Here is a 26,392-nt window from a genome sequence, read left to right as displayed (position 1 = left end):
AATAAATAGCAAATTCTGTTGGTTATACCTCCAAAATATAGGCAACATCCATGTACTTTTTTCTATATACATTACTTTCATCCTAGCCTAAGCCATCATCATCTTTAGCCTGCACTATTATAAGCCTCCTAGCCAATGTCCCTGCTTTCTTTCCTACTTCTCCACTATTTATTTTCCCTAGAGCAGCCATGGTGTACTGTCTCAGATACAATTTGGATTGTGTTACTCTTTTATTCCTCTCACATTAAAATCTTTGCCATGGCCCATGTGGGTTGGTCCTTTCCTGTCTCTGTGACCTCATCTCCCTCTACTCTTCCTTGCTCACTATGCTCCAGACCCACTCACATTAATTGTACTTGTTAATTTTCTGCCTGGAATGCGCTGTCCCTGGATCATCACAAGATCACCCATTATATCATGTATGCCTCAACTCAAATGTCACCTCCTCAAAGTCTTGATTACCCAAACTTAAGTGGTATCCCTCCATAACCCCTCTAAAATTCACTCATCCAATTTTGCCTTCATGGAATTTATCCATTATCTGAAATTATCTTTATTTACTTGTTTATCTGTTTTCCCCTTCTGGAATGAAAACTCCACAAAGGCAGAAAACTTGCCGGTCTTCAACAATGCCTACAACTGCACCTGGCTCAGGGTAGGCACTGAAATAAATATTTGGTATATGAAAGAGTGTGTATTACTAAACTACAAATCGTATTTACCTTAACTTCTGAAATTCTAGGATCCAATGTCAAATTCCACAGAGTCTAACATTATAGGTTATATTCCTTTTTTAAAAATCAACTTTTATTCTACTCAAAAAAAAATTTTTTTTTTTTTTGAGACAGAGTCTTGCTGGAGTGCAGTAGCATGATTTCAGCTCACTACAACCTCTGCCTCCCAGGTTCAAGCGATTCTTCTGCCTCAGCCTCCCGAGTGGCTGGGATTATAGGCTTGTGCCACGATGCCCAAATAATTTTTGTATTTTTAGTAGAGACGCGGTTTTGCCATGTTGGCCAGGCCAGTCTCGAACTCCTGACCTCAAGTGATCCGCCCACATCAGCCTCCCGAAGTGCTGGGATTACAGGCGTGAGGCACTGTGCCTGGCCAAAAAATTTTTCTTACATTCCCTTTTATATGACTGGTGGGAGAAGGGAGCTGTTAGAGAAAACAGGGTAAGTCGGCAGAGACAGAGGAATGCCCAAATGTTATCCTATTAAGGCTGACAAATCTTCAGACATGATACGATTACTCTCCTAGCCCAGTTTTATCATCTGAACCCACCCAGACTTACTCACTAAAACACGGCCACTTGGTCGGGCACGCTGGCTCACTCCTGTAATCCCAACACTTTGGGAGGCCAGAGGCGGGCGGATCACGAGGTCAGGAGACTGAGACCAACTTGGCTAACATGGTGAAACCCCATCTCTACCAAAAATAGAAAAAAATTAGCCGGGCGTGGTGGTGGGTGCCTGTAGTCCCAGCTCCTTGGGAGGCTGAGGCAGGAGAATGGAGTGAACCCGGGAGGCGGAGCTTGCAGTGCGCTGAGATCGAGTCACTCACTTCAGCCTGGGGGACAGAGTGAGGCTCCGTCTCAAAAAACAAACAAACAAAAAACAAACAAACAAAAAAAACAAATAAAACCTGGTCACTTGCTGGCGAAGTCTGTGTGATTCAGTAACTACAACTGCAAATACATCCAGAGGGCTGGTCATACAATAAGAGAGGGTAATGCAGTACTATTCAGGAAGATAAAGACCTGGAGGCTGGCGCGGTGGCTCACGCCTGTAATCTCAGCACTTTGGGAGGCTGAGACGGGCAGATCACCTGAGGTCGGGAGTTTGCGACCAGCCTGACTAGAGAAACATCATCTCTACTAAAAATACAAAACTAGCCAGGTGGTGCATGCCTGTAATCCCAGCTACTCAAGAGGGTGAGGCAGGAGAATCACTTGAATCTAGGAGGTGGAGGTTGCGGTGAGCCGAGATCGTGCCAAGCCACGATAGTGCCATTGCATCCCAGCCTGGGCAACAAGACCAAAACTCTGTCTCAGAAAAAAAAAAAAAAAAAAAAGACCTGGAAATACTCATTCTGTCCAGAGCTTATGTGTTTTTTTTTTTTTTTTTTTTTTAGTTCATGTATTTCCTAGCTTATGTTTGGTTTTACTTGTGCTTTTGCTTCTGAGAAAATAGATGTACAAAGCATCGGCATGGTTGCAGGAGCAGTGACAGGCATAGTGGCTGGAGCCCTGCTGATTTTCCTCTTGGTGTGGCTGCTAATCCGAAGGAAAGACAAAGAAAGATATGAGGAAGAAGAGAGACCTAACGAAATTCGGTAAACTTCTCAAATCCCCACTTTTACGGGGCTTCTGTTTTAGGGCCAGCACTATAGTGACCAGTCAACATAAATGTTCCCAGTTTTCTCTTAACCATAAATCTGTTAAAAGGATTATCCTGGTAGGTAAGAAGTTCCAGTCTAGGGACAGAATGTATGGTTTACCTGGACTTTGTTGTGAAACTGTCTTACCCTCAACAAACACTTAAAAGTTAAATTAGGCTGGGGGTGCGTGGTAGCTCATGCCTGTAATCCCAGCACTTTGCGAGGCCGAGGCGGGAGGATTAGTTGAGGCCAGGAGTTTGAAACCAGCCTGGTCAACATAGACTCCATCTTTACAAAAGAAAAAAAAAAAAAAAGGCCAGGCGTAGTGGCTCATGGCTGTAATCCCAGCACTTTGGGAAGCTGAGGCGGGTGGATCATGAGGTCATGAGATCGAGACCATCCTGGCTAACAGGGTGAAACCCCGTCTCTACTAAAAACTAAAAATACAAAAAATTAGCCGGGCGTGGTGGTGGGCTCCTGTAGTCCCAGCTACTCGGGAGGCTGAGGCAGGAGAATGGCATGAACTTGGGAAGTAGAGCTTGCAGTGAGCTGAGATCACGCCACTGCACTCCAGCCTGGGCTAAAAAAAGCAAGATTCCGCCTCAAAAACATAAAAAATAATAATAATAAAATAACCAGGCATGGTGGCCCATGCCTGTGGTCCCAGCTACTCGAGAGGCTGAGACAGGAGGATGACTTTAGCCCAGGAGTTTGAGGGCACAGTGAGCCATGATTGCACCTCTGTACTCCAGCCTGGGTGACAAAGCAAGCGCATGTCTCAGAGAAAAAAAAAAAACAAAAGTATGTGTGTGTATATATATGTGTGTGTGTGTATATATATATACATAAAACAGTTCAACTTACATTACTTCTGATTCACTTCTACTCATAATGGGCATACAATGAAGAATGGGCATACCTATCCTATAGGCCATGAAAGGGTTTATGCAGACAAACCGTGAATCAGAAGGAGTGCTGTCTAGACCATCTCAATGGTAAGATCCTATCCTCCCAGTATAATAGAGCTGACCTGTAGGCTAACAAGATATACATTTGCGTGAGCCAAGCATTAAGTCTTAAGATACGAGGAAGTATCTATGTCTCTAAATGGTTGCCTTCTGATGGTATTATCTGAGGTTTACAGCTTAGGAAACCTCAGAAGGAAGCAATCATAGTGCAGCAATCACAGATCTGCCAGTGTTAAAGTTTATCTTTGCTGTTTTTTCTCTTCAGAGAAGATGCTGAAGCCCCGAAAGCCCGTCTTGTGAAACCCAGCTCCTCTTCCTCAGGCTCTCGGAGCTCACGCTCTGGTTCTTCCTCCACTCGCTCCACAGCAAATAGTGCCTCACGCAGCCAGCGGACACTGTCAACTGATGCAGCACCCCAGCCAGGGCTGGCCACCCAGGCATACAGCCTAGTGGGGCCAGAGATGAGAGGTTCTGAACCAAAGAAAGTCCACCATACTACCATGACCAAAGCAGAAACCACACCCAGCATGATCCCCAGCCAGAGCAGAGCCTTCCAAACGGTCTGAATTAGAATGGACTTGACTCCCACACTTTCCTAGGAGTCAGGGTCTCTGGACTCTTCTCGTCTTTGGAGCTCAAGTCACCAGCCACACCCCTCGAACCAGATGAGAGGTCATTTAAGTAGCAGTGAGCATTGCACAGAAGAGATTCAGATAAGCACTTTTCTTATATGATACCAAACAAGCAAAAGGATGTAAGCTGATTCATCTCCAAAAAGGCATCTCATTGTGCCTTTAGACCAGAGTAAGGGAAAGCAGGAGTCCAAATCTATTTGTTGACCAGGACCTGTGGTGAGAAGGTTGGGGAAAGGTGAGGTGAATATACCTAAAACTTTTCACGTGGGATATTTTGTATCAGTGCTTTGATTCACAACTTTCAAGAGGAAATGGGAGGCTGTTTGTAAATTTTCTATGCATTTCTGCAAACTTATTGGATTACTGCAATTATTCAGACAGTCAAGCAGAACCCACAGCCTTATTACACCTGTCTGCACCATGTACTGAACTAACCACTTCTAAGAAACTCCAAAAAAGGAAACATGTGTCTTCCATTCTGACTTAACTTCATTTGTCCTAAAGTTCAGATATTAATTTCAAGGGGAGTTGTACTAGTGGGAGATGGAGAAGAGTGAATGAGTTTCTCCCACTCTATACTAATCTCACTACTTGTATTGAGCCCAAAATAACCGAAAGGAGACGAAAATTTATGACAAAGGATTGTGAAGAGCTTTCCATCTTCAAGATGTTATGAGGATTGGTGACAAACATTAGAAATATATATTGGAGCAACTGTGGATTTTCCCTCAAATCAAATGCCTCTAAGGACTTTCCTGCTAGATATTTCTGGAAGGAGAAAATACAACATGTCATTTATCAACGTCCTTAGAAAAGATTCTTTCAGAGAAAAAGGGATCTAGGAATGCTGAAAGAGTAACCAACATACCATTATAGTCTATTCTTTCTGAGAACATGTGAAACCAGAATTGCAAGACTGGGTGGACTAGAAAGGGAGATTAGATCAAACTTATCTTAATGTGTCAAGGAAGGTAGCTGGGCATGGTGCCAGGCACCTGTAGGAAAATCCAGCAGGTGGAGGTTGCAGTGAGACAAGATTGTGCCATTGCACTCCAGCCTGGGTGACAGAGCGAGACTCCATCTCCAAAAAAAAAAAAAAAAAAGTCAAGGAAGGATAAAAGGAAGTTCAGTATTGTACCACACTTGGAACTTCCTCTATTTCTTCCATTTTAGAAGGATGTGAACCTGGAACTTTTGATGATTCTAAGCCTTAAATTATCAAAAAGATCAGGGATTGCCAATGCTTCTAATGGCACTGCAAGTATATATCATAATCATTCCCTCCTAAAAGTGATAAATGAGAGAAATTCAGTATTTTCCCAGGCTCAGCCTCCAGAAGTCTAGCTCTGGGCTGGAAGAAAAGGGAACTAATATTTAGGGAAGAGATGAGAATAATTAGTGGGTGGCAGGAGAGGGCAGAGCTAGTGCCTGCCAACATTTTAGTTGTCAGTATCTTGGAAAGAATTAGCAAAAATAATTCACCAGGATAGCTGCTGAAGAGATGATGAATGGGAGAAGAAAGATGTTTGAGAAATAAAGAAAACAGCAGCCTCCAATACAGTAACTTGCCTTTTTAATAGTTTTGACTACCCTTGATACCTATAGCACAAATGCTGGACTTGAATCAGCCCTTCAAGGACCCTAGCACAAATGTCAACTGATCACCACTGGGAGAGTAGAAAACTTTTTTTTTTTTTTGAGACGAAGTGTCACTCTGTCGCCCAGGCTGAAGTGCAGTGACACCATCTCTGCTTACTACAGCCTCTGCCTCTCGGGTTCAAGCGATTCTCCTGGCTGGTCCTCTCGAGTAGCTGGGATTACAGGTGCCTGCCATCACACCCAGCTAATTTTTGTAGTTCTGGTAGAGACAGCGTTTCTCCATGTTGGCCAGGCTGGTCTTAAGCTCCTGACCTCAAGTGTCCTGCCCACCCTTGGCCTCCCAAAGAGCTGGGATTACAGGTGTGAGCCACTGCACCTGGCCCAGAATACTTTTTTTTTTTTTTTGAGATGGAGTCTTGCTCTCATCATGCAGGCTGAAGTGCAGTGGCGCATCTCAGCTCACTGTGACCTCCACCTTCCGGGTTCAAGCGATTCTCCTTCCTCAGCCCCCCGAGTAGCTGGGATTATAGGCGTGCGCCACCACGTATGGCTAATTTTTGTATTTTTAGTAGAGATGGGGTTTCGCCATGCTGACCAGGCTGGTCTCAAACTCCTGACCTCAGGTGATCCACCCGCCTTGGCCTCACAAAGTGCTAGGATTACAGGTGTGAGCCACAGCGCCCAGCCCAGAATACTTTTTAAAAGAACAGCAGGTTAGAGGAAAGAAAAAAATTAATGCTGAATGTGGTGATGAAAGCATGTTTCTAAAATGGGAAGCTGATGCTTAAAGAGGAAAGGCTAATCTGGGATTTTGCCCCATTTCTCTGGTTTTTCACTCCTATATTTAATTCTCACAATCGTGTCATCACATAGTGCAAAAAACAAAATTCTTGTAAAGTCCCCAGGAGTCTATCCTTGGGTGAAAGTTTTAACCTGAGTGTCTTCCTCTAAAAAAGGTGGGAAATGAGACATTGAGGAATTAACATATAAAGGTCTACTATGGGTTTAAGAGGACTGGCGTATTTGGAATGCTTCTTATACTAACACTGTCTCATTGTAAAATATAAAACCCCTCACTCTGACTACATTTTTATTCCTCTGGTAGTGTGGTATCCAGGCAACATATCACTTCTGCTATGTAATTCTGAGAATTCTCATTTCTAGAGTACCTGAGCCAAACAAATACACTATGGAGGCTGCAGCTGTATCATCACTAGCAATTTGCTCTTATCATTATTTACTACCTTTGAACCTAAGATTTCCTGCCTATGCTTTTGAAAGCAAAAATCAGTCTCCTTTGCATGAAAAAGAGCCTTAGATTTTTAAACGTTAATTACCAGAAAGCTAAAATACCAGTTGACTACCCAAATTATTTTGGAAATCTATCCATAATGGAAGTCTACAACAAACGAATAAAACAGATTACACTAAGAGCTGAGAAATTCAAAGGAATTGAAGGTTCTGAGAGATAAACTGTTCAAGTCTTAGCAATGATATTGCACTTCTCTTTGACAGGTTCTGGGCTTAAGTTAGAGGCCCTACTGGTTCCAAACCATATTCCACTGATTTTGCAAGTAAAATAAATTTGATTCTGAAATAGGAAACAAACAAAAAAAGGAGAAATAACTAAATAGTAGAAGAAAAACTGTAGGAAGAAGATGCAGATGGAATGATGTGGACGTTGAGTAACCATGTCAATAAAATATATAAACCAAACTTAAATTTGTGAAATAAGGAAGTTGGTACCTTTGTTGTTACAGTGTATAAAAACAATTTCAGAACTGCTGTTGCAAAAAGACATATATAGTTTTGCTTCCTTCTGGTGTTAAGCTGTTTATATTTCAGTTTCAGTTTTAACGTCTAAGTTGTCTTGTAATTGGGACTGTGTTTGAGCATCACAAAAACCAAATATTTATTATGGATGCATCTGTATCAGCAATTAAAAAATAAACAAGTAAAAGTGATACTGTAGGAGAAGCTGAAGCTCATATAACCTGGACCGGAAATTTGTTTATCAGCTTGCTGCCAACAGAAGAACAGAAGAACTCAGACTGAATATGATCTATTATTTATCAATTTCAGTCACAAATTTACCAAGTACTTTTTTCTCTCAAAAGGCAAGATGCTAGGTATAAGTTGCACAGGGGACACCAAGAGAGTTGCTGTCCTTAAGGACTTTATCAAAATTAATGAAATAATAATTACTAAGCAAGTATTTTGTGCCTAGGTGAAGTGCCAACAGAGATGCACACACTAAGGGGTTCAACTAAATCTGAAAAGTACACACTAAGAAATTCAAATACATCTGGAAAATGCTTCACAGAGGTCATTGTAAAATAACAGCGATAATAGTAATCATCACTTACTGAGCCACCGTGTGCCGGTCACGCTAAGTACATTATACATTTTGTCTCAATTTCATACTCACATCAACCCTATAAGGAAATATTTGTATTCACATTATACAAGTGAGAAATGTAAGGCTCAAAGAGGTTAAGTCAGTAGTAGAGCCAGGATTTATTTTTACTTTTATTTTTATTTTGAGAGTCTCAGTCGCCCAGGCTGGAGTGCAGTGGCATGATCTCAGTTCACCGCAAGCTCCGCCTCCCGAGTTCACGCCATTCTCCTGCCTCAGCCTCCCAAGTAGCTGAGACTACAGGTGCCCACCACCACACTCGGCTATTTTTTTGTATTTTTAGTAGAGACGGGGTTTTACCCTGTTAGCCAGGATGCTCTTGATTTCCTGACCTCATGATCTGGTTTGGGATTACAGGCGTGAGCCACCACGCCAGGCCCTAGAGCCAGGATTTAAACCCAGCCACTGTTAGTATACTCCATCAGAACTGACAGATCCTGATTAATCACCATCTTCCCACCTGAAATCCTCAAACCTTTACACTCAACTATAGGCTTTCTCTTCTCTTTGCTTTCTTCCTTGCCCTAAACCTTTTCACCATACTTGGGACACACTTAGCTCACTCACACAAGTCCAAATCCTTTAGTTTTCCCTTGTTCTGCAAAACAGGGTACAATTCCCAACTTTATAATTCCCTGATTTGTCTTCAAATGCTAATGATGGGCTTAGATCATGCAATTTTTGTTGACTGTTACGCACAGAGTATTTTGAGCACATCACGATTAAATCTGTTGAATCATCTGAGAGGCAAAAAGATAAGGTGCATTGAAACTATAAAATAATAGGTACAGTTGATTCTTCAAAGATGATACAGTCATATCAATTTATTTAAACTGTAGGCTGGGGGTCATGGCTCATGCCTGTAATTCCAGCACTTTGGGAGGCTGAGGTGAGTGGATCACTTGAGGTCAAGAGTTCAAGAACAGCCTGGTCAAGATGGTGAAACCCCCATCTCTACTAAAAATACAAAAATTAGCCAGGCGTGGTGGCATATGGAAGCAAATAATTGTAAACATAATTACTAAACATGGGGTCTTTGAACTGTATAGTTTTTTGTTTTTTTTTTTTGAGACAGAGTCTCACTCTGCCGCCAGGCTGGAGTGCAGTGGTGTGATATTGGCTCACTGCAGCCTCCTCCTCCCAGGTTCAAGCGATTCTCCTGTCTCGGCCTCCCGAGTAGGTGGGACTAGAGGTGTGTGCCACCATACCCAGCTAATTTTTGTATTTTTAGTAGAGACAGGGTTTCAGCATGTTGGCCAGGATAGTCTCCATCTCTTGACCTCGTGATCCTCCCACCTTGGCTTCCCAAAGTGCTGGGATTACAGGTGTGAGTCACCGCGCCCAGCCAAAAAAAAATCTTAAAAATTAAGGTGCTCTGATAAAAATTTCAACTTTAAAAAATTAAAATAGGCTGGGTGTGGTGGCTCACGCCTATAATCTCAGCACTTTGGAAGGCTGAAGTGGGTGGATCACGAGGTCAGGAGTTAGAGACCAGACTGACCAACATGGTGGAAACCCATCTCTACTAAAAATGCAAAATTAGCCAGGCGTGGTGGTGTGCGCCTGTAATCCCAGCTACTCACGAGGCTGAGGCAGGAGAATCGCTTGAACCTGGGAGGCGGAGGCTGCAATGAACTGAGATCACACCATTGCACTCCAGACTGGGTGACAGAGTGAGACTCTTAGATTAAAAAAATAAAATAAAATAAAATGATAAGGAGCACTTTTTTTAAGAGACAGGTTCTCACTTTGTCACCCTGGCTGGAGCTCAGTGGCACAATCACGGCTCACTACAGCCTCAACCTCCCAGGCTCAAACCATCTTCCCACCTCAGCCTCCTGAGTACCTGGGACTACAGGCACACGCCAACACGCCCAGCTAATTTTTGTATTTTTTGTAGAGATGGGGTCTCCTTATGTTGCCCAGGCTGGTCTTGAACTCCTGAGCTCAAGCCATCCACCAGCTTCGGCCTCCCAAAATGCTGAGATTACAGTGCCTGGCCAAGAGCGCATTTTATACAGCACCTCCTCTCCATAGTGCAGGGGCTAAACAAGATGACTAAGAGTTTGAAAGTAGAAAGCAATCTAGCCTGAGTTAGAAGCATAAGCTGTGGAATAAAATCTGATTTTGAAAAATTCAGGGTCAGCTAGGGATCTTAAGCAAATTATTTGACCTATTTGAACCTCAATTTCTTTATCTGAAAATGGGGACAGTATGATCTGCCAAAAATAGTTGTGAGGGTCATGTAAGAGAATATATGTCAAATGCTTAGCATGGTGCCCTGCGTAAAGCATTGAATAAAACATCAATGGCAAGGACTCTACTACCAGAAATACATTACAATAGGCATGAGAATGTTCTAAAGCATACAACCTGGTTTAGGAAGGCAAAGCATAATGCAGGGAAAAGATATTGGAGCTATTTTTATGTATGCTGTTCTCCAGTTGCAATAATTTATACATGGCTGCAGTTAGAAATCAAAATATTAATAACAGCTTGCATCACTCTGGTTTCAAATTTCCCTGATGCAATGCAGTACACACACTCAAGTATTTGGGCAATCAGGGCATACATATATTGCATCTTTTAGTCATGTCACTGGGTCACGGAAGGGTTGTTTTCAGTATCTGAGTTTTTGAAGCAAGGGACTGTAAGTTTACTATTCTTTAATACTAATTTTTAAAAAATGCATATTTAGTAACAGTACACCACATAATCCTAATACAAATTACCCAATGAAATTCTAAACCTTAAATTTTTTCCATTTTTTTGAGACAGGGTTTTGCTCCGTCACTCAGGCTGGAGTGCAGGGGCACAATCATGGCTCACTGCAGCCTCTACCTCCTGAGCTCAAGTGATCCTCCCATCTCATTTTTTTTGGGATGGGGGTCTCACTATGTTGCCTAGGCTGGTTGAGACTTTTCAACAGAAGCAACCAAAACCAGATAACTATTAAATCATTTATTCATAAACTGAGGACGGCACAGTGGCTCACTCCTTAATCTCAGCACTTTGGGAGGCCAAGGCGGGCAGATCATTTGAGGCCTGAGACCAGCCTGACCAATTGGTGAAACCCCATCCCTACTAAAAACACAAAAATTAGCGGGGCGTGACGGTACGGGCCTCTAATCCCAGCTACTTGGGAGGCTGAGACAGGAGAATTGCTTGAACCCACGAGGTGGAGGTTGCAGTGAGCAGAGATCACACCACTGCACTCCAGCCTGGATAGAGTTAGATTTCACATCAAACAAACAAACAAATAAAAACAGGCCAGGTGCGGTAGCTCACGCTTGTAATTCCAGCACTTTGGGAGGCTGAGGCAGGCGGATTACCTGAGGTCAGAAGTTTGAGACCAACCTGGCCAATATGGTGAAACCCTGTCTCTACTAAAATACAAAAACTAGCCAGGTTTGGTGGCGTGCACATGTAGTCACAGCTACTCACGAGGCTGAGGCAGGAGAATCTCTTGAACCCGGGAAGCGGAGGTTGCAGTGAGCCACGTTCGGCCACTGCACTCCAGCCTGGGGGACAGGGCGAGACTCCGTCTTTTCCGGGAGACTCCATTGGGAGATTCCATCTTTTCTGGGAGACGGAGTCGTGCCTTAGACTCCGTCTACAAAATGACGATCATAATAGTTGCTACCGCTTAGATTTACGGTGAGAATTACAGGAGGTAAAGTTGGCATGCGGTAGGCACACAAAAATGTTAAATCATTATCCTTTTATCCAGTCAGAAGTCCTAGGCTCAAGACTCCACTGCAGTCCCATGCAACCAAACTTTAATTTTAGATCTTAACTGTGTCATTTGAAACCCTGTGCGTTTAAAGTGGTGGAGACAGGACCTTCATCATATTCTGAGCTTTAAATATATGAATGCTAAATCATTCCATTTAATAAGACATAGCCCAAGTCCCAGAACACGTTTGAGAGTAACCAGAAACAGAGGTTATTTGTTCTGCTTTCTTTAATCACTGCTATTGGATGGGATATCTCAAACAAGTGGATGTGTGCCCCAATTCTGTTTTCCACTGGTTCAATGATTAACATAATTACAAAAATGCAAAATACAGCACAGGGTGTAGTTTGAAATGTGTGCTTGTTAAACTTTAGGCTCTGGGGTGTGAAAAGAAAAATTCCAGATAACATTACTAGCAGTTAGCGTGGGGGACGGGAGGTTCCAAATACCAAAGGAAACTGAAAGCAGTGGCTCACAGTACACATCCTACCTCTTTCTGGAATTGAGTTGACTGTATTTCCAGGAAGGAAATTACACTGTAGCGTAACTAACAAAAGATATAAAATAAATCTTGAACCCAAAAAAAGCTAGATTTGATTCTAGCTTACCCAGCTGCTTACCTTCCCACAAATGGTATCTTTGAGCCTCATTTTTCTCCTGATACAGGGATGAATAATACACACCTTAGAGAACTGTGATGATGATTAGATGACAAATGAAAGCATTTTGTATGTAGTGAAAGCATTGTATAAAATTAAATTCTTGGGACGTGGGGAGAGGCTAAGAATATATCTCCATGAACTCTAAGCCAACATTCCTCCCCAAAAGGAAAATATGAAAAGGAAATTCTTCATATGTTTTGGGTCTGTCTCTACCCTTTAAAGGCTTTGACAAGGACAAGACGTCCTCGCTCTTCTGAAGCCTTTTTCGCAGTCTACAGACCTTCTAATTCCAGCCCTGCTACTGTAAGTTCTTTTGGTGTAGCCTTAAAAAAATCTTTTCCCCCATCGGTGCCTACTTATCTACTAAACAGGAATAATAGCTACCCTGCCTGCCTGAAAGGACACAGGGAGTGTTCAAGGTACCTGAGACAGGCTCTTGGAACAAGGCCCCACATGTCCGCGGCCACGCACAACACTGCACAATGTAAAATTCCAGGCACCACTGTTTTGCGCACCAGCTTAGTCACGTTTTCAAAGCGTCTGCATGGTCTGTCGTTTAATTTTTGATGAAAGTCAAACCAGTAAAGGGATACCACCTCATGTTACTGAAAATACAAACGTTCATAAACTCTGAATCAAGGACGCACGGCTACTGGAACCTATGATTCCTAACCCCTGGTTCACCTAACGGAGAACACACTCGCCACCTTTAAAATGTTTATTTTATAAACAACGGGGAAATGTGGGGCTTGGGCTAGTGGGGGAAGAACTGAGCCAAGAAGCCGAATCTGTTGTAGACGGAGGTGGGAAAGGGCCTAGGGGTCGGGGGTTCAGAGAAGCGGGTTCGCCTTTTTCTCCCCGGAGGAGTCCAGACACTACCGCGTCCTGAGGCGGTTCTGAGAAGCCGGGCCCCTTACACTTCTGCGTCGGGGGCTGCCTCCCAACAGTTCCCGTAGGGAAATACGGGTGCTGGGGGGCCTGCCGAGCTAACCCGCCCCACCCCGCAGCGGCCTGGCGGCTCCCTCGAATCCCAACCCTGGGTGCCCCTGAGCGAGCAGCCCTAGTAGCACCCTGAAGCCGGAACCTTCGCCCACGCCCCTCGGGGTCAGCCCTTGCCCAAAGCCACGCTATGAAATATAGGTTCGCGAAACCTGGGGCACTCAGAGGATCGTCTGGAACATGGAGATGGGGGATGGGAAAAGAGGAATGAGGACGTGTGTGGGGGAAGGGAGCAACAACCTTCGCAGCCATTTTGTCCTCGCTCCACTTCCGTCTTCTCCTCCCCGGCTCCCGCGCCCGAACCCCTCCCTTCAGGCCCCGCGCGATTCCTCCCCCAGTTCTGCGCGGGCCAAGAGCGCGGCAAGCGCCGCTGTCATTGGTTGGTTCCAAGTTTTGCCCGCCCCTCTTCTTCCACCTTTTTCCGCCCCCTCCTGCCCGCGCAAGCTGGGGGCGCATGCGTAGAGGCGGACGCTCCCCTCCCCCGCCCGGGGTAACTGAGGACTCCCGCGCGCGGGCTGTCTGCGCCCCACCCTCCCTTTCCCCGGAGCCGTCCGGAGAGCGGGGGCGAGCTTGAAAGTTCCAGAACGCTGCGGTGAGTGCGTTATCGCGAGGCGGAGCGCGGTGGGGTGGGTGCGGAAGGGGGCGAGGCCCCAGGAGTGGAGCCGGGCTTGTGATTGGGTCTTGTAAAGGCAGCCTGGCGTCTATTGGCCGGGGAAGCCGTAATGGCAGGCAGCAGGGGCGGGCCCCTTCTGGAAGGTTCTGAGATAGGGTATAAGAGGGAGGGTGGCGGGCGGAAACCGGTCTCATTGAACTCGCCTGCAGCTCCGGGGGCTCCTGTGACTTTTGTCTTTATCGGAGCCAGGCCTACACGCCAGGTAAAGCTTCTGCTCGAGGGTTGGGTTATGGGTCTGGGAGCGTGCACTTGCCACACGGACCGGTTGAGCTTGTTGCGGCTTGGAGAGTTCTGAGAATTTTGTCGAGGCGAGTGTGCGGCCGCTTCCACTGGCTTAAGGGGCCTCAGTTTTCGGTGGGGTGGCAGCGGCGCTTGGTTGCAGCCGGCAGGACAGAAATATAGAAGTTGGGCCGCAGCCCCAGGGGAGCCTGGGAGACGTCCGGCGACCGCGTGGCGGGGGAGGGTTGCCGCATCGCCTACCCTGGCGCGCAGGGAAGTGGAGCGAGGGTTTTCTCTTTATCTCGCTTCCTTGTATAGTCCGGTCCCACCATGGTTCTTCAAAGCCGTACTTGGCGTGCTTCCAATGTGGGGGTGCATTCCGGATCAGTCAAAACCCCAGTTGACTCTCGGGGACCCTGGCACCTGGCGAGGGAGATGGAATAGATACGGCTCAGTTCCAGGTTAAGACCACGTGTTCAGCAACGCCCCAGGCCCTCTGGTGGGTGGTTCATCCAGGGTGTGCTTGGCAGCGGTTGGCACGGCAACCCGGATTGCAGCACTAGTTCTGAACCTTTGGTGTGCTTAAACAAGAGGTGATGGTCACTACCTCTTGGTAGTGGCCATATCTTTTTCCTGGTTACGCGTTGTTTTAAGGGATGAGGGAAATACTTTGATTAACTGGATTTTTAAACCGGATTTTTCTTTTTTTCAGCAACCATGTCCAAGGGACCTGCAGTTGGTATTGATCTTGGCACCACCTACTCTTGTGTGGGTGTTTTCCAGCACGGAAAAGTAGAGATAATTGCCAATGATCAGGGAAACCGAACCACTCCAAGCTATGTTGCCTTTACGGACACTGAACGGTTGATCGGTGACGCTGCAAAGAATCAAGTTGCAATGAACCCCACCAACACAGTTTTTGGTGAGCTACTAATTTTAAATGACGACAAATTTAACAGGTCTAGGAAGCAGAAGAGTTTATGAAATGTGAAGGGGGAGCTTTTTGTTTTTTGAAAAATGAGCTGCAACTTGTTCTCAAGTCTGTTATAAAACGGGTTATAGAAACTTTTCAGGCTGAAAATCTAGATAATGTAGGATGTCAAAATTTGACCCTTTGCTACCTATATGGTAGTTGAATTCACCTACCTATGAACTTCGGCATTTGAGTGATCATGGACTTGGGTTTTATCAGAAGAGGTATGAAATTGAAAGTGTTTTCATTTGATACCTTTTACAGATGCCAAACGTCTGATTGGACGCAGATTTGATGATGCTGTTGTCCAGTCTGATATGAAGCATTGGCCCTTCATGGTGGTGAATGATGCTGGCAGGCCCAAGGTCCAAGTAGAATATAAGGGAGAGACCAAAAGCTTCTATCCAGAGGAGGTATCCTCTATGGTTCTGACAAAGATGAAGGAAATTGCAGAAGCCTATCTTGGGAAGGTGAGGTTTGTTTTTCAGTATGTTTTTCAGCATTCTGGAGTAGTTAAAAGCCCGTTGACTCCAGTGGGGCACTGGCACCTGGTGAGGAAGGGGAACAGATGGGGCGCAGCTCGGGGTTAAGACCACGTGCACTGCCCCCAGGCTCTTTGGGAAGCTGGGTCAACACCAGAAACCAGTGAATCTTGACAATTAGTAATTTACATTTTTGGGGGGTGTTCCAGCAGTTTTTGTTTCACCAGCATTAATCCATTTGCTGGAGTTTGTGTATGTAAGTATAATAGTTTGATCTGTGGTCTCTTTCTTACTCGTAGACTGTTACCAATGCTGTGGTCACAGTGCCAGCTTATTTTAATGACTCTCAGCGTCAGGCTACCAAAGATGCTGGAACTATTGCTGGTCTCAATGTACTTAGAATTATTAATGAGCCAACTGCTGCTGCTATTGCTTACGGCTTAGACAAAAAGGTATGTACCATTTGTGATGCAAAGTCCAGATTATTTTAAGATTAATTTGATTGTCAGAAATTTAAATGAGATTGTTTTCAATGGCAGGTTGGAGCAGAAAGAAATGTGCTTATCTTTGACCTGGGAGGTGGCACTTTCGATGTGTCAATCCTCACTATTGAGGATGGAATCTTTGAGGTCAAGTCTACAGCTGGAGACACCCACTTGGGTGGAGAAGATTTTGACAACCGAATGGTCAACCATTTTATTGCAGAGTTCAAGCGCAAGCATAAGAAGGACATCAGCGAGAACAAGAGAGCTGTAAGACGCCTTCGTACTGCTTGTGAACGTGCTAAGCGTACGCTCTCTTCCAGCACCCAGGCCAGTATTGAGATCGATTCTCTCTATGAAGGAATCGACTTCTATACCTCCATTACCCGTGCCCGATTTGAAGAATTGAATGCTGACCTGTTCCGTGGCACCCTGGACCCAGTAGAGAAAGCCCTTCGAGATGCCAAACTAGACAAGTCACAGATTCATGATATTGTCCTGGTTGGTGGTTCTACTCGTATCCCCAAGATTCAGAAGCTTCTCCAAGATTTCTTCAACGGAAAAGAACTGAATAAGAGCATCAACCCTGATGAAGCTGTTGCTTATGGTGCAGGTAACAAAAGTATCTCAACCCTAAAGGCAGGCAGGCAGGCAGGAGATGAGGAGGTGACTCGCTGTGATGAGTGATTGTTAAACATTCGTAGTTTCCACCAAAAGCTTGGCTAATGATGGCAACACCTTCCTTGGATGTCTGAGCGAGTGATAGTGGTTAAAACAGGAGCTATGCACTGGGTTTTTTTGTTTTAACTTTCTAACGTTAACTTTTTTTCTTTGCTAGCTGTCCAGGCAGCCATCCTGTCTGGAGACAAGTCTGAAAATGTTCAAGATTTGTTGCTCTTGGATGTCACTCCTCTTTCCCTTGGTATTGAAACTGCTGGTGGAGTAATGACCGTCCTTATTAAGCGTAATACCACCATTCCTACCAAGCAGACACAGACCTTCACTACCTATTCTGACAACCAGCCTGGTGTGCTTATTCAGGTATGTTTTCTGTACTTTTCTTGCTTGGCTTACTGATACCAGATAGAAGTCTGGACTGCCTCGCTATGATGATGGATTCCAAAACCATTCGTAGTTTCCACCAGAAAGTCTTATGTTGGCCAGTTCCTTCCTTGGATGTCTGAGCGACCATTCTTCCTTAGCAGGACTCTAGCACTAGCAGAGATGTGAAGTCCCTTGTAGTAATTTGTTTTATTCCCTACCAAGGTCTATGAAGGTGAGCGTGCTATGACCAAGGATAACAACCTGCTTGGCAAGTTTGAACTCACGGGCATACCTCCTGCACCCCGAGGTGTTCCTCAGATTGAAGTCACTTTTGACATTGATGCCAATGGTATCCTGAATGTGTCTGCTGTGGACAAGAGTACAGGAAAAGAGAATAAGATTACTATCACTAATGACAAGGGTAAGTAAACATACATGGCACTGTCATCTTGTCTTGACAGGGATCATAGTGGTATTTCAATTGAGTTTCTGGTGCCTCAAGGGCATCTAGCTAAGAGAAACTAGAGTTATACGGGAAATGTAAGGCTTTTTTACTTAAAAGACTTAATTTCTTTCCTAGGCCGTTTGAGCAAGGAAGACATTGAACGTATGGTCCAGGAAGCTGAGAAGTACAAAGCTGAAGATGAGAAGCAGAGGGACAAGGTATCATCCAAGAATTCACTTGAGTCCTATGCATTCAACATGAAAGCAACTGTCGAAGACGAGAAACTTCAAGGCAAGATTAATGATGAGGATAAACAGAAGATTCTGGACAAGTGTAATGAAATTATCAACTGGCTTGATAAGAATCAGGTTTGTGATTTTCCCCATCCCCCACTCAATGGAGGGAGAGGGGAAGGGGAAGGGGATGGTAAAACCAAGCTTGAGCTGGATTTCAGTATAGGGTCACAATGATGAATGGTCCAAAACATTCGCGGTTTCCACCAGAATTCAAGGTGTTGGCAACTACCTTCCTTGGATGTCTGAGTGACCCTAAGATGTTAAGAATAAGGCCCTATTTTAATGTTGACAGTTGGCCCTCTTGTAGGAGTTGGTGTCAGCGACTTAGTATCAGGTTGCATCAGGGTTAGAGAAAGGTTATTAACGTTACAAGAACTTGTAGTAATTCCTTTTTTCTCTTCCTCAGACTGCCGAGAAGGAAGAGTTTGAACATCAGCAGAAAGAGCTGGAGAAAGTTTGCAACCCCATCATCACCAAGCTGTACCAGAGTGCAGGAGGCATGCCAGGAGGAATGCCTGGGGGATTCCCTGGTGGTGGAGCTCCTCCCTCTGGTGGTGCTTCCTCAGGGCCCACTATTGAAGAGGTTGATTAAGCCAAGCCAAGTATAGGTGTAGCATTGTTCCACACATTTAAAACATTTGAAGGACCTAAATTTGTAGCAAATTCTGTGGCAGTTTTAAAAAGTTAAGCTGCTATAGTAAGTTACTGGGCATTCTCAATACTTGAATATGGAACATGCACAGGGGAAGGAAATAACATTGCACTTTATAAACACTGTATTGTAAGTGGAAAATGCAATGTCTTAAATAAAACTATTTAAAATTGGCACCATAAAATTGTTTTGAGTCTTTAGTTTCCCAGGTCAGCTGCTGGGAGGAGGAGTCCTAGGTGATTATGTGAATCTTACTAACTTCCCCCCTTCCTCTTAAACTAAGCTTGAGTTACAAGGGCTGGGTGGCAAGTTGCCCTTCAGAGCATTGTGGATAGTACGTTTTAGAATTGAGAGCTTTCAGAAGGGGAAGCATGAGAAATCAGATCCTAGATCAAACTAACCTTAGTCCTTACATGGAGAGGCAGAAAGCTGACTTAATGGTGTTTTGTAAACCTGTGTAATCCTGCCTAGGAGCAGAGGCTTACTTGCCTGGAGCTTTGTGCTAGATGACACAAAGTAAGAATTTAAGCGATCAGAACCAAATACTGGGCAGTGAATGTTAAGCTACATGGCAGAGATAACTTTGAATCTCAATCTCTTGTATGAGCCACTGCCCTGTAGATTTCTATTTCCTCTTCCTAAAATGATTGAGAGCACCAGGGGGATGGAGCTAATCTGCCCCCTGTTTCATTTGGGTCCCAACAGCGAATTGTGATAACCTAGGGGAGCAGGCTGTTAAGTGTCATTATGTAGGTGACAGATTTCAGTGGATTAGTTGATCTTTGCCAAAAAGCTAATTCGTGAAGGAGCTGCAGTTTTTCCCTTTGGTACTGAAGGTCTACTAATGTCTGGGTATTTCAGTGGGAATTTATAGCACGATTTCATACACTTCTCATTCCAAATTTACTCCGTTAGAAAAAATGAGAAGTAGCACACATTTTTACTTTTGTTGAAGGGTTTTTATTCTTGTTGCACGGGCTGGAGTGCGAATGGCACGATCTCATTGTATCTCATTAAGAGTGTAATGGTGCAACCCCTGTCCCCTAGTTCAAGGGATCCTCCTGCCTCAGCCTCCCGAGTAGCCAGGATTATAGCCATGTGCCACCACGGCTGGCTAATTTGCATTTTTTAGTAGAGATGGGCTTTCTCCACGTTGTTCAGGCTGATCTCCCTACCTTCCAAAACGCTGGGATGGGTCACCGCACCTGGCAGTAGTACACATTTTTGGCATGTTTCTTTGGGTGAGAATTTTACCTGGGCTTTAGTTTTCCTTAGGGGTGTGTGCTCACTTGTACAGGCTGGACTGGAACTCTTGGCCCCAAGTGGTCACCCAGCCTTAGTTCCAAGTAGCTGGTTCTGCAAGCGTATGTTAATGCACATGGGCGTACCATGTATCTGAGATGGTTACAAACTTTTTGATGCCTTAAAACGAGAGTAAAGGGTAAATAACACTTTTATCTTGTTTCACATGGAATCTTAATGTGGAAGGTTTTCAGTGGTAGCTGTTACTGCAAATTTTTGAACTTCAGGTTAATGTTAGCTTAATGTTTCATTAGTGAAACATGAAGTTAGAGGAGTAAATATGGCAACGTTTCCCCTATACAGATAACACCTTGTTGGACATGTATAATGTAGAGTAAGGAATTGGGGCTTGGGAAGGTGGGAATATTTGCTAGGTTTTCTCAGTTATTTGTATTATATTTTCATCTGTTTATAAACCAGAATGTGTTTATAGATGACACTGAGGCTCAGGTGGAGTACCCTTAATGTCATCACGTAGTCTAATCTGGGGAATTGGATTTTTTTTTTTTGAGATAGCCTCCCTTACCCAGGCTGGAGTGCGGTAGTGCGATCTCACTGCAATGTTTGCCTCCCACCTTTGCATTCTCCCACCTTCTGAGTAGCTGGGACACCATGCCCAGCTAATTTTTATATTTTCTGTAGAGCGGGGGTTTTGCCATGTTGTCCAGGCTAGTCTTGAATTTTTGACCTCAAACGATCTTACCGCCTTGACCTCCCAAACTGCTGGGATTACAAGTGTGAGCCACTGCGCCTGGCCTATTGTTTGTAATTAGGGTTCTGCTGTGGGCTAGTAGTTTAAAAAGCCAGTAAAGATGTTTAAACTATGTAAATGTCGAATTAGCTGTTTATTAGGTAAGCTTTAGAGGAAGAGAAGGTAACCATAGGGACAACAATGCCTACCACTTCCCATTCAATTTTGAGTTAATGGCATTTGCTTCTCCCCTTATTTGATTCTCCAAATAACCTTACAATGGAGGGATGGTGGATGCTCTGGCTGTGCATGCACAAATCTACACGGTGGCAAAATTTGCTTTTACAAGTTACTGTAAAGAAGTTTTAGTTGATAGAAGGAAACTCCATGACTTAGATGGTTGGTTCTGTCCCTGCTGCACAGGGCGCTACTGGATTGGGAAGACAGGCCAAAAAATTTAATCTCCAGGTCCAGTTTAGGAGTTTCTGCTGAACTTGGCAATATGATTATATTGTAAAATGTGTTTTTATTACTATAGCTTTTCAAGTTTCTATTTGACCTTATTAGATGTTTTTCTTTTTTTTTTTTTTTTTTTCTATCGCCCAGGCTGAAGTGCAGTGGTGCAGCTTGCTGCAGCCTCCACCTCCCGGGCTCAAGCAATTCTGCCTCAGTCTCCCGAGTAGCTGGGACTACAGGCGCACGCTGCCACGCCCAGCTAATGTTTTGTATTTTAGTAGAGATGGGGTTTCACCGTGTACCCAGGCTCAGTATCCTGAGTTCAGGCAATCTGCCCACCTCCCAAAGTGCTGGGATTACAAGCATAAGCCACCACGCCCAGCCCTTAATAGACTTCTAAGGGAATAATTGTCTAAAGCTATAGCAATAAATAGCAATAAATAACTTATAAGGGAATAATTGTCTAAAGCCATTGCAATAAAATTCTCCAACAATATTACTGCAATATTTATGTTACATATAAAACTAAAAAATGACAATGCCCGTGAAAAGTCCTTTGTCCAAACAATGTTGAATACTTAAAATATTCCAGGCCTTAGGCTTTCAAAGGAAAAGTGAGTGGTCTTTTGGATTCCGTTAAGATTGGATGAAGTGGTTGTAAGAAATAGGAAACGCTGAGAATTTTCATTTCCGTGGGGCAATGTACTGATGTAAAGTCATCTTTGTCCACTAGATGGCAGTAGCTATTTATGAAACTATCAGAGTACGTAGTCCGCGGCGGTGGGGAAGCTGCTGTAACGTTGTGCTGTTGTGCTTTCCAGCTGGAAGCACAGTAAATAATGAAGAAAGTCAGTCCGAAATATCCACAGTTGCCTTCCAGGCAAAGCATTCTTTTATTCTCTTCTTTTTTTTTTTTTTTTGAGATGGAATTTCGCTCTTGTTGCCCAGGCTGGAGTGCAATGGCAAGATCTTGGCTCACTGCAACCTCCACCTCCCAAGCTCAAGCAACTCTCCTTCCTCAGCCTCCGGAGTAGCTGGGATTACAGCCATGGGCCACCATGCCTGGCTGATTTTGTGTTTTTGGTAGAGACAGGGTTTCTCCATGTTGGTCAAGCTGCTCTCGAGCTCCCGACTTCAGGTGATCCACCCGTCTTGGCCTCCCAAAGTGCTGGGATTACAGGTGTGAGCCACTGGGCCCAGTCCAGCATTCTCAACTGAGCAAGTGCCCTGCTCAGGTGGGAGTAATGGCTTGAGTTGGGATCTCAGGATATTTGGGGGCTGGTTGTGGAGGGATGGGTAATACAGACAGGTTTAGAATACAGAGGGTGAGGTGAAGAAAAAGCTCAGAATATAGCCTTTCCTGATCCACACTGGCTAGTTTAAGTCCCCATGTTATTTCCCTCATCCCCCTGAACTGCTTCTGGGTTTCTCAACACACTTTGGTGAAATGCTTAAATTCCTCACCAAGTTCACCCAAGAAAGGAGAAACAGCTGTGTGCACACCTGTGTTCCCAGTGTCTGCCGCATAAGCAGCATATATTTGTCAAGTGAATGAATAAGAAGTGGTGGGTGGAGCAGGTACCCAAGAGAGTAGAATGTGCTCCCTTTGTGCTTTATAATAGTCTGCTCATGATCATCTCTCTTGGAAGAGTGGGAGAGTGGTTGCTGGATGAGCTCAGACTCTCTGTTCCTTGCAGGGTAGGGAGCCAACATTAGAGTTGCATGCAATAAGGAGAAAGTGATCAAACCTGGAGCAACTTTGGGTGAAGGAAAGTTGGCAATAACAGAATTGCCAAGATCTTGACTGGAATGAAGGTCCACTTGGTGTCTTCACATTGCCTCTGAGATCTGGGCACTATCTCAGACTGGGCACAGTGTAGCTAGTCTGCAGTATGAGAAGACTGTCAGGGCCTGCCTGGAGCAATGGGACCTCTGCTAGAACACTGGACCACAGCACAGAACATTCAGAGCATGCAGCCAGCCCAATTTTTATTTTATTTATTTATTTATTTATTTTTGAGACAGGGTCTTGCTCTGTCACTCAAGCTGGGATGCAGTGACATGATCACAGCTGACTACAGTCTCTGCCCCCTGGGCTCAAGTGATCCTCTTCCTGAGCAGCTGGAACCACAAGCGCATGCCACCACAGCCAGCTAATTTTGTACTTTTTTGTGTAGAGACGGGGTTTTGCCATGTTGCCAAGATAAAGTCAAAGACACCATCAAGAAAGCGAAAGGGAAACCTATAAAACTAGATACACAAAAACAAAATATTTATAAATCACATATCTGATGAGGGACTGTTATCCCGAATACATTGAAAACACTCATAACTCAATAATAAAAAGACAACCCATTTTTTTAAATGGGCAAAATATCTGAATAGACACTTCTTCAACAAAGATAAACAAATAGGTAATAAGCACATGAAAAGATGCTCAACATTAGCCACCAGTGAAATACAACTTATCACAGAGATATAATTTTTTTTTTTTATTTTTTTGAGACAGAGTCTTGCTCTGTCGCCCAGGCTGGAGTGCAGTGGCCGGATCTCAGCTCACTGCAAGCTCCGCCTCCTGGGTTTATGCCATTCTCCTGCCTCAGCCTCCTGAGTAGCTGGGATTACAGGCGCTCGCCACCTCGCCCGGCTAGTTTTTTGTATTTTTTAGTAGAGACGGGGTTTCACTGTGTTAGCCAGGATGGTCTCGATCTCCTGACCTCGTGATCCGCCCGTCTCAGCCTCCCAAAGTGCTGGGATTACAGGCTTGAGCCACCGCGCCCGGCCCAGAGATAGAATTTCTCCTACATTAGGATGTCTATAGAATCGCTTGAACCCAGGAAGCAGAGGTTGCAGTGAGCTGAGATCAAGCCACTGCACTCCAGCCTGGGCAACAGAGTGAGACTCCGTCTCAAAAAAAAAAAAAAGGGAATTCAGTACTGATATGTGGTTCAACATAGATTAGCCTTAAAAATATTACGGTAAGTGAAAGAACCCAGTCACAAAAAAAACATATGATTCTATTTATATGAAATGTGCAGAATAGGAAATCTTTTAAGACAAAAAAGATTGATGGTTGCATAGGCTGAGGGGAAAAACAGTTGGGGAGAAATGCAGTGATAAAGGGTATGGGATATTTGTTTTGGGGTGATCAGATTGTTCTAAATTGATTGTGATGTGATGATTGCACAATTCTGTAAACCAAAAATATTGAATTATACCCTTTAGATGGGTGAATTGTGTGATCTCAATAAAGCTTTATATATATTAACTGAAAAAGAAAGAGGTGTAGGACTGGCTTCCCCTGCAAGGAGAAAAGAGAACGCAAGACAGAGACAGAGACAAAGGCCTACCATTGTAATTGGGAACATGGATGAGGAAGAACAATATTGCTCAGCTCAAGGCTGAGGTGGGTGGATTGCTTAAGGCCAGGAATTCAAGAGCAGCCTGGGCAACATGGCAAAATCCCATCTCTACTAAAATACAAAAATTAGCTGGGCATGGTGGCACATGCCCATGGTCCTAACTGCTTGGGAGACTGAGATAGGAGGATGGCTTGAACCCGGGAGGCAGAGGTTGCAGTGAGCTGAGATGGCGCCACTGCACTGCATCCTGGGCGACGGAGTGAGACTCTGTCCGCCCCCCAACTCCACAAAAAAGAAGGAAAAAGAAAAAATAATAAGATTCTTACTCTCAAAGAATGGAATAATCATGGCTGTGCTGAGTTTAGTGGGGTTTTTTATTTTTTATTTTTGGTAGTTTTATAATTTTATAATCAGCAGTTAGCTCTTATCTACATTGACAGTCTATACATTTTTGAAAGTGGCAACAGGTCCATAGGTACAGAGCTTTTTTTGGTGAATCTTCATCCTCATGTTTTTTGTCCACATGGATATGGACGTAGTATGGGACATTCCTTATTGCTTTGGCCCAGACAATTTTGTTAAGCCTGATATCAGTGTGCACATCTGGAGTCCCCATCTCCATGGCAAATTTCTGGATCTCTCTGAGTGCCAGAGGGGCACCCTTTTTGAAGCCCACTTCACGGATGCGCTTGTAAATGTTGATGGTGTAGTCTCAGGTGATCACCTTCGCTGATGGTAGAATAGCCCTTCTCGCCACCCTTCTTTGCAAGAGCCATTCTGCCAGGTCCAAATTGTTTCATTTTTGTTTTTTTGAGACAGAGTCTCACCCTGTTGCCCAGGCTGGAATGCAGTGGGGCCATCTCGGCTCACTGCAGCCTCCACTGCCCGGGTTCAAAGGATTGTTGGCTTCAGCTTCAGGAGTAGCTGGGATTACAGACACGCGCCACCATGCCTGGCTAAATGTTTTGTATTTTCAGTAGCGACAGGGTTTCACCACGTTGGCCAGGCTGGTCTCGAACTCCTGGCCTCAAGCGGTCTACCCACCTTGGCGTCCCGCAGTGCTAGGATTACAGGCGTGAGCCACCATGCTGGCCTGTTTTTTATTTCTTAAAAAATTTCTATACTTTGATTTGAGACATTGTGGGCACTCAAACCAAGTGGACACAGGTCCACTTAGGAGCTGAGAAAAAATTAGATTGTACTGGAAAGAAGGTGGGTTGTGGCCTTACAGGCGCGGTGGCTAATGCCTGTAATCTCAGCACTGTGGGAGGCTGAGGCAGGCAGATCACCTGAGGTCAGGAGTTCAAGACCAGCCTGGCCAACATGGTGAAACCCCAACTCTACTAAAAATACAAAAATTAGCCGGGTGTGGTGGCACATGCCCGTAATCCCAGCTACTCAGGAGGCTGAGGCAGGAGAATCATTGGAAGCGTGGAGGCGGAGGTTCCAGTGAGCCGAGATCACACCACTGCACTCCAGCCCGGGCGACAGAGCGAGACTCCATGTCAAAAAAAGAAAGAAAGAAAAGAAGGAACAATGGTCATGCCAAGAAGGACTGCAGTCATGTGCAGTCTATTTGCTGCAAGAACTGTGACCAATGTGTGCCCAAGGATAAGGCCATTAAGAAATTCGTCATTTGAAACATAGTGGAGGCCGCAGCAGTCAGGGACATTTCTGAAACAAGCATTTTCGATACCTAGGTGCCTCCCAAGCTGAATGTGAAGCACATTACTGTGTGAGTTGTGCAGTTCACAGCAAAGTAGTCAGGAATCGATCTCACAACACCTGCAAGGTCCATTTAGACCTGTGGGTGCTGCCCCATGACCCCCACCAAAGCCCATGTAAGGAGCTGAGTCCTTAAAGACTGAAGACAAGCCGGGTGCGGTGGCTCAAGCCCGTAATCCCAGCACTTTGGGAGGCC

The 26,392-nt window shown here is 44.6% G+C and overlaps 2 protein-coding genes across 5 annotated transcripts in view; both read left to right on the top strand.

Annotated features, from left to right (window-relative positions):
- CLMP (CXADR-like membrane protein) overlaps positions 1 to 7,558 on the top strand; it is a 131,916-nt gene extending 124,358 nt beyond the window's left edge. Inside the window, exons 6-7 of the mRNA XM_011964999.1 lie at positions 2,193 to 2,334; positions 3,613 to 7,558. Of these exons, the coding sequence (XP_011820389.1) occupies positions 2,193 to 2,334; positions 3,613 to 3,913 (443 nt within the window). The 3' untranslated portion in view covers positions 3,914 to 7,558. The remainder of the gene's footprint in view (positions 1 to 2,192; positions 2,335 to 3,612) is intronic.
- A 3,617-nt stretch (positions 7,559 to 11,175) lies between these two features.
- HSPA8 (heat shock 70kDa protein 8) lies at positions 11,176 to 18,844 on the top strand. Of its 4 annotated transcripts, XM_011964994.1 has the most exons (10): positions 11,176 to 11,181; positions 14,253 to 14,269; positions 14,999 to 15,208; positions 15,524 to 15,729; positions 16,041 to 16,193; positions 16,281 to 16,845; positions 17,062 to 17,264; positions 17,490 to 17,688; positions 17,848 to 18,080; positions 18,415 to 18,844. In XM_011964994.1, the coding sequence occupies exons 3-10, from the start codon at positions 15,004 to 15,006 to the stop codon at positions 18,598 to 18,600; spliced, it is 1,950 nt and encodes a 649-aa protein (XP_011820384.1). In that variant the 5' UTR covers positions 11,176 to 11,181; positions 14,253 to 14,269; positions 14,999 to 15,003; the 3' UTR covers positions 18,601 to 18,844. The 4 variants fall into 4 exon arrangements, with proteins under 4 accessions (XP_011820384.1, XP_011820385.1, XP_011820387.1 ...); XM_011964995.1 differs by lacking the exon at positions 11,176 to 11,181 and having other exon boundaries at positions 13,998 to 14,269; positions 16,281 to 16,836; XM_011964997.1 differs by lacking the exons at positions 11,176 to 11,181; positions 17,848 to 18,080 and having other exon boundaries at positions 13,998 to 14,269; positions 16,281 to 16,836; positions 17,490 to 17,553; positions 18,506 to 18,844.
- The last annotated feature ends 7,548 nt before the right edge of the window (positions 18,845 to 26,392 follow it).

This window comes from Mandrillus leucophaeus, unplaced genomic scaffold (assembly GCF_000951045.1).
Source record: "Mandrillus leucophaeus isolate KB7577 unplaced genomic scaffold, Mleu.le_1.0 Scaffold71, whole genome shotgun sequence".
NCBI lineage: Eukaryota > Metazoa > Chordata > Mammalia > Primates > Cercopithecidae > Mandrillus > Mandrillus leucophaeus.
This window is presented reverse-complemented; position numbering and strand designations above follow the sequence as displayed.